General features: G+C 44.0%; 1 protein-coding gene across 6 annotated transcripts in view; it reads left to right on the top strand.

The window, feature by feature from the left end:
• Positions 1 to 2,060, top strand: part of WDHD1 (WD repeat and HMG-box DNA binding protein 1) — a 29,624-nt gene extending 27,564 nt beyond the window's left edge. For all 6 annotated transcript variants that reach the window (XM_064461093.1, XM_064461095.1, XM_064461096.1 and 3 more), the window contains exons 25-26: positions 412 to 547; positions 1,136 to 2,060. In XM_064461093.1, coding sequence (XP_064317163.1) covers positions 412 to 547; positions 1,136 to 1,336 — 337 coding nt within the window. In that variant the 3' untranslated portion in view covers positions 1,337 to 2,060. The remainder of the gene's footprint in view (positions 1 to 411; positions 548 to 1,135) is intronic.
• Positions 2,061 to 6,009: the final 3,949 nt, after the last annotated feature.

The following is a 6,009-nucleotide window of genomic DNA, read 5'->3' on the forward strand; positions in this document are numbered from 1 at the left end:
TCATTTGGACTAGCATTCTTTTCATTAACCTTTACAGATAATGTTATAAAACAAGTGGCAAGGAGAACTGTGGAAAGGATTAGCTGAAACATGCTAATATATGTGCTCTATTTTTAGTTTGATGGGACCCTGTCAGAAAGGAAGAGAACCATTATGCTTTGTCATTCTAAAACTGAAATGTTAATCTCCATATATATCATGGTTTTAATAAAAATGCTTGACTTAGTCTTGCCTTGTCAGCATGTTCTTTACGCATACTGCAATAGGAGAAAGCAAACTGCTGACCATATATATGTCTTTTCTTTCAAGAACAAAAAAGTCCTGTGAAGGTGGTGTTTAGAAATGTTGTTTTGGGGGATACGGTTTTCCTATAGCCTTCTTAAAAGGACAACTTTTGTGTGCTTGTTTTAGACCAAAGACAGGATTCCAGATGTGGCTAGAAGAGAACAGAGCAAACATTTTGATGGATAATCCTGATCTGAATGAAGCAGAAGTAATAAAAGAAGGCATGAGTCGATTTAGAATGCTGTCGTCAGAAGACAGAATGGTAAGAAAGCATTCTCTAATTCTGGGGGCGTTTGAGAATTTTTTTCCTCCCTGGAATCCCTTGGTTACTTTCAGTTAGGAATTTTTTCTTTAAATTCTGCTGGTCTCCATCTTCATGGACTTCAGTTTTGAATTGCCCATGAGCAACGAAAGTAGCTTATGAAAATATAAACTATCTGGATAGTAAGAAATAGCAGAAAGCAGCTTTTTCCAAAGTGGGGCATGTGAGAGAAGCATAATCAATGAAGAAATAACAAGAGAGAAGGGAAGGAGTTAAAAGTAACATAGCCAGGCTTAATTCACTGGGGCTTGAATTTGTTCTAAGGCCTTTTGGGTTTCTTATTTGTCCAGAAAGACAATTAAGAGCTTCAATTTAATATACAGGCTCAAATGAAGTACAGGTTTGAAGGAGAATGCTGTTACAAAAAAGGAAAGCGAGGAAATTGTTCCTAAGTTGATCCTTATCGATTCGTAACAGGAATTATTTCAGTGCTTCCTTATAATCAGACAAAGAAAGCGTATGAAATAAAGTGGTGAGTTTTGCGGCCTGATTTATAGTTTTCTGTTTAATGATGTACTTTCTTCAAAGGTGTGGACTGAGAAAGCAAAAGGAGGAACAGTTAATGATTTAACAGAAGATAAAAAGCGAAAGCATCCCACAGCTGATGAAGACGAAGCGAAAAAGAATCATGAGCAAAAATCAGAGGACTCAAGTTTATCCAAGAAACCAAAGCCTTTAGATCAATCTACAAATGTCAGACTGTCAGCTTTTGCATTCAAGCAAAGCTAAGTAATGTGGTCCCTTCTCAGCGTCAGGTCTCTGAAAACATGAGGTAGTTCTGTACGGAGAAACTTGCTGCTGTGCTCAGAGAGTACTAGCAAAAAGAGTGCCTCGCTCCAAATAGTCTTTTAGAAAGTATTTTATTATCAGTTCTTGAGGGAAATGTCAAATCCGCACTCCTGATCTTTTGCAAGTTACTAACATAAAACTTGAGAGCAAAAACAATGCTAACGGACCTGTTACCTAGAAGCACAGTTCCACACAGTGTCGCGTAGCTGTGTGCCTCGATGCTTGTAATATTTGATGCTAGACCCAGATTAGTCATTCTGGGGAGGATAAACTACGTCCAAAAGCTGTCCTGTGGTTTTAGAGAGGCGAAATAATGGCTTCTGTACCATGGCTTCTGCCCGCTGCAAGCACTTGTAAGAGAAAGACACTCGAAGAAAGGAGAGTGAGGGGAAGATAGCTTCACGTGGTGCTGACGTTCAGCTGCATTTTCAACATCTGTGGCAGTGGCAGAGAGCAGCCTGACACGGGCAGGGAGAGAAAACCAGGACAGAAGCTGAATTAGGAAGATCAGGTGTGCAAAAATGAGCCATTCCAGCCTGTGGAAATGTACTTTCCCAGTGTGTGCCTCAGCAGGGTCCAGAAAGTGCTCAGCACTTGAAAATCTCTGTATTCTTTTATGTAATGTTTGTTTTTAAAGTAAAGTATGAATGTTTCTTTGTTTTAAGGTGGTGGTCATCTTTGCAATTTTTATAATTATAGTAAACAGACTTCTACCTACAAGTCATAAGGCAGTCGTAATCGCCTTCTCTGGAGAACAGGCAGTATGTCCAGTAAAGGTAGTTGAAGCAAACTCAAAGTTTGCAACAAAGAACACAAGGGGGGGGTGGGGGGTGTTGTGAGTGTCATGATGTCAACCAGGGACAGTAAATACAGAGAGACCTGAAGACCTGTCCATTTAAATGCTTTTTTTTTCCCATCCACAGTTCTTATATATTGTTACACATTTTATTTTTCAATGCTGGTAGTAGTCAGCAAGTAATAATTAACGTAGGTAATAATTTTCTGTATGGACATAACGCAGGAAGTTTGGGAGATCAGTGGCGTATTATAGTGGTATTTTCCTCGTTCTTTGGAAAGAAATTATTGTCTCAGAGACTGGAATTTATTTTTAGGCAGCAAAGCCTATTTCCACATTTAGGTGTACTGGAGAAAAATGGAACTGTGTTGGTAAGAGAAACATCCTGATAGAAAAATTACTATGAGCTGGGTGAGCTGTATAATGTTTTCTTTCTGCTAGACTAGGTTGTTCTGATGATGACTTGAGCGTCTTGACCGTGGTGCTGCGAGATAGGCTGGCTGTGAACGGGTGGCCTTTCTTTTAATCCATCCACATATGATCCGCGTTCAAGCGGAGCTGCCTGCCAGGTGCCCTTGCTGCAGGCCAAATACGAGGAGTTAAGTCACCCTCCGCAGTAAGCAAGTGAGCTTTTTGAGTCACTCCTCAGGCCTTCTGTATAAAGGCTGCATAAAATCACTTGAGCAAGATATTTATACCTCGGGCTCCGGACACTGAAGCCAGTTGTGCTTGTGGCACGTGGGACTGTGTCTGTCCACCGTCCCGCCCCGCTGTGCAGGCTGTGCTTTGCTTCAAACTACAGGCACAAATCCCGTACGGTTCCCGTTCTACACCAGCGGCGGGGAGGCATCCACTGCTGCAAACAGCTGGTCCCACACAGCATCCAAAGTCCTTTGGGGTCCTGTAGGAGGGAGGAAACACCCAAAGTAAACTTCCATGAGAGTGTTCTGAAAGCCGGACGTTTGCAATCATGTAGCTCGTCTGAACAAACATGCCAAGGGTCAGTTTAAAGGGAGGCTCCTGGATTTATTGGATGGTTTCATGGAAATCACTGGGGATGTCGGGTACCATCCTGCATGTCCCCGGTTCCTGTTTGCTTTTCTCCTGGCTTAATTTTGGCTGTATAACGCATGTGGGTTTCACAGACCCAATGTCTCCAGCCTTGGGGTCACAGTCTGGATCTCATCGCTACCCCCACAGCTGGTTAGAGGTGGCAAAACTGTTTCCAACATCAGATTTGAAATTTTGCATGGGAGCTGCATGGCCGGTGATGGCGACTGCAGCAGTGATTTTTAATTATGACAGCTGCTGCTGTCCACAGCAATAAATTAAAGAGCCAACAGGGGCTATTGAGATCATGGAAGCGAGTACCTGGCTGCTTTGATGCTGGGAAGATCATCTCCTGCTAGACTGCTGTTACGTTTCTTTCATCAAAGATGGGTTTTGCTCTATTACACAGCTCCAGGCAGAGCTACAAATACACCCTTCATCACCCGGAGCCTTCCAGGGAGCTGCGCTGAGCCAGCTGGGAACGGGGCGCGCTCATCCAGCAGAAGCAGCGGCAGGTCAGCACTAAGTATAACTCTCAATTCAGGTGGAAATGAAACAGCAAACCAAAAATGAATAGAAAATGTGGAATGGATTTTTCAAAGGAAAATAGTTTCTCTCAACTTTTTTTTTTAATAGGATTTCACTGAACTCTTCAGAAATGCTTGTTTGTCCTGAATTTGCCTTCTTTCCAATGAAAAATCATTTTTTTTTAAAGAAAAACCAGCCTGGAAACTGTGCCAATGAACCTGCCTAATGCTGGTTGTTCCTATTGTGCTCAGAAAACCAGAGAGGGAGGATTGCACCTCTGAAATAGCCGGTCTTTGGATCAGATTTGAAAGGCTCCAGCTATTGACCCGCCGCCGGGGCTCTGCTGCGACCGTGCTCTTTGTGTTGCTGTGCCAAAAAGCTTTGCTGCATCTAAACCCAACCCCGACTCCCCTGTCTGGTTATTGCCATTCCTCTTCAAATCCCGGGAACACAAAACACCTTCTCTTCCTCACTGTCCGTGCCTGAGTCTGTTGTCCTCTTCTGTTTCATTGTGTTATTTGACCTAAAAAAAAAAATCCCTTTCTCACGCATTTTTTCTGAAGAAGAAAGTCATGCTAAAAAGTAGCGTATGAAAACAGACGGCAGGTGATGGAGTCTGCCAAAGAGAATATTGCTGAATATTTGTGCGTGTGGCGTTTTGTCGTGTCGCTCCATATTTAACCCAGAGGTGCTCCTTGCTGGAACGATGCAGCTACTAAAGCCCAACAAAAATAGTCCGAAAATGATGGGCAGAATCCGACAGCTTTTCAGGGGGGATAGAATCCAAAGTAGCAAACGCCTGCCTCCCTTTTCCTGCAGCTGACAGGGCATTTCAAGCCCTTTATCTTATAAAAACATCGATAAATTACCTATTGGGTAGTCTGGAGAGTCGCTAACCTGTTGGACTTCAGAGGGAGTGCCGGATTCGCAGGAAGGTTGGCACTTACTCAGAGGAAGAACAATTGGACTAGAAATAAAAAAAATATCCGCTCACCTCCTAAAGAATATTTTATTTGACTTTCCCAGCACTTGCTCCATAATATAATTCTGCTATGAAAGAAAACAGCAATGCCACGACACCGCCAAGCTGAGCTGATAAAACCAACGCAAAAAGCCTCCTTCGCCTTCGGAGCATCGTGTTGCCGTATCGGGCATGAGCTGAGCATGGAGGATGACGACAGGCACGCCTGGGGAGGAAGGCACTCTTCTCAGGATGTTTCATTTTTTACCTGAGCTACTTGCTGCTGCCTGTCCCTCGCTGCTGGGCTCAGACCCATGGGCCGGCAGCCGACGGGCAAGCTGGGCTCCAACAACAGTGCTGAAACCGTGTTTTGTATACCTCACTTTTTTTTAAACGGTGCGTAAAGCCAGATCCTGACCAAGAAATCTCTCTGCCCTTCACGTGTCATGAATCCATGTAAACTTGCGCTGCTTTGGATTTGGAGAGTTTTCTTTGGCTGTGCTTTAAACCCCAGCACAAGCAGCCCCTGGAGAGGATGCCGAGTAGGTGTGGTACACAGCACTGAGCGAGCTGGTTTGAGTAAATGGTGTAAAGCTGATCGCTGCCTTTCACAGCGGGAGTTTTTAACTTTTGTTGTTGTTTTCAGTGGAAGTAATGAGTCAGATTAGGTCCATTTGCAGCTCATCCAACGAGTTTATCTCGAACGTTTGGTAATGGAGTGTGATAGCAAATGTTTTGGGGCAACAAAATTCCAGTTGAGATACTTATCTCCATCAGAAAAGAAAGATGGATCCTCTTGGATTGTGGGGATGTCCTGTGTCCATTTTCCACAGCAAACCTGGTCCATCCTTGCATTAGCTCCACTGACACTTAGGGAGCTGTTGGTTCTCCAGGGCTTCTGCTGTGTCACTTACTGGGGATATGCACCCGCCTAAGCAAAGTTCCTGTGGCTTTTTTGGAATTGCATTCCCTGGACAGAAAATTAATAGCTGTTGGTTATAACATCTCCCTTTGTTGCTGCAGGAGAGAGCAATGCCATCAGACTCCAACAAAGATTTGCTTTACAAACCCAGTCCCTGGCCTCTGCGGTTGTCACCAGCTCCGATGGTGCACACAGTCAGGGCCGCTTCGTTATTCCAGCTGGGAGAGTTTATCATAGAATCATAGAATCATTCAGGTTGGAAAGACCTCTAAGGTCATCAAGTCCAACCCCCAACCCAACACCCCCAGGCCTCCTAAACCATGGCCCCAAGTGCCATGTCTACATGGTTTTTGAAC

This window comes from Phalacrocorax carbo, chromosome 9, assembly GCF_963921805.1.
Source record: "Phalacrocorax carbo chromosome 9, bPhaCar2.1, whole genome shotgun sequence".
Taxonomy (NCBI): domain Eukaryota; kingdom Metazoa; phylum Chordata; class Aves; order Suliformes; family Phalacrocoracidae; genus Phalacrocorax; species Phalacrocorax carbo.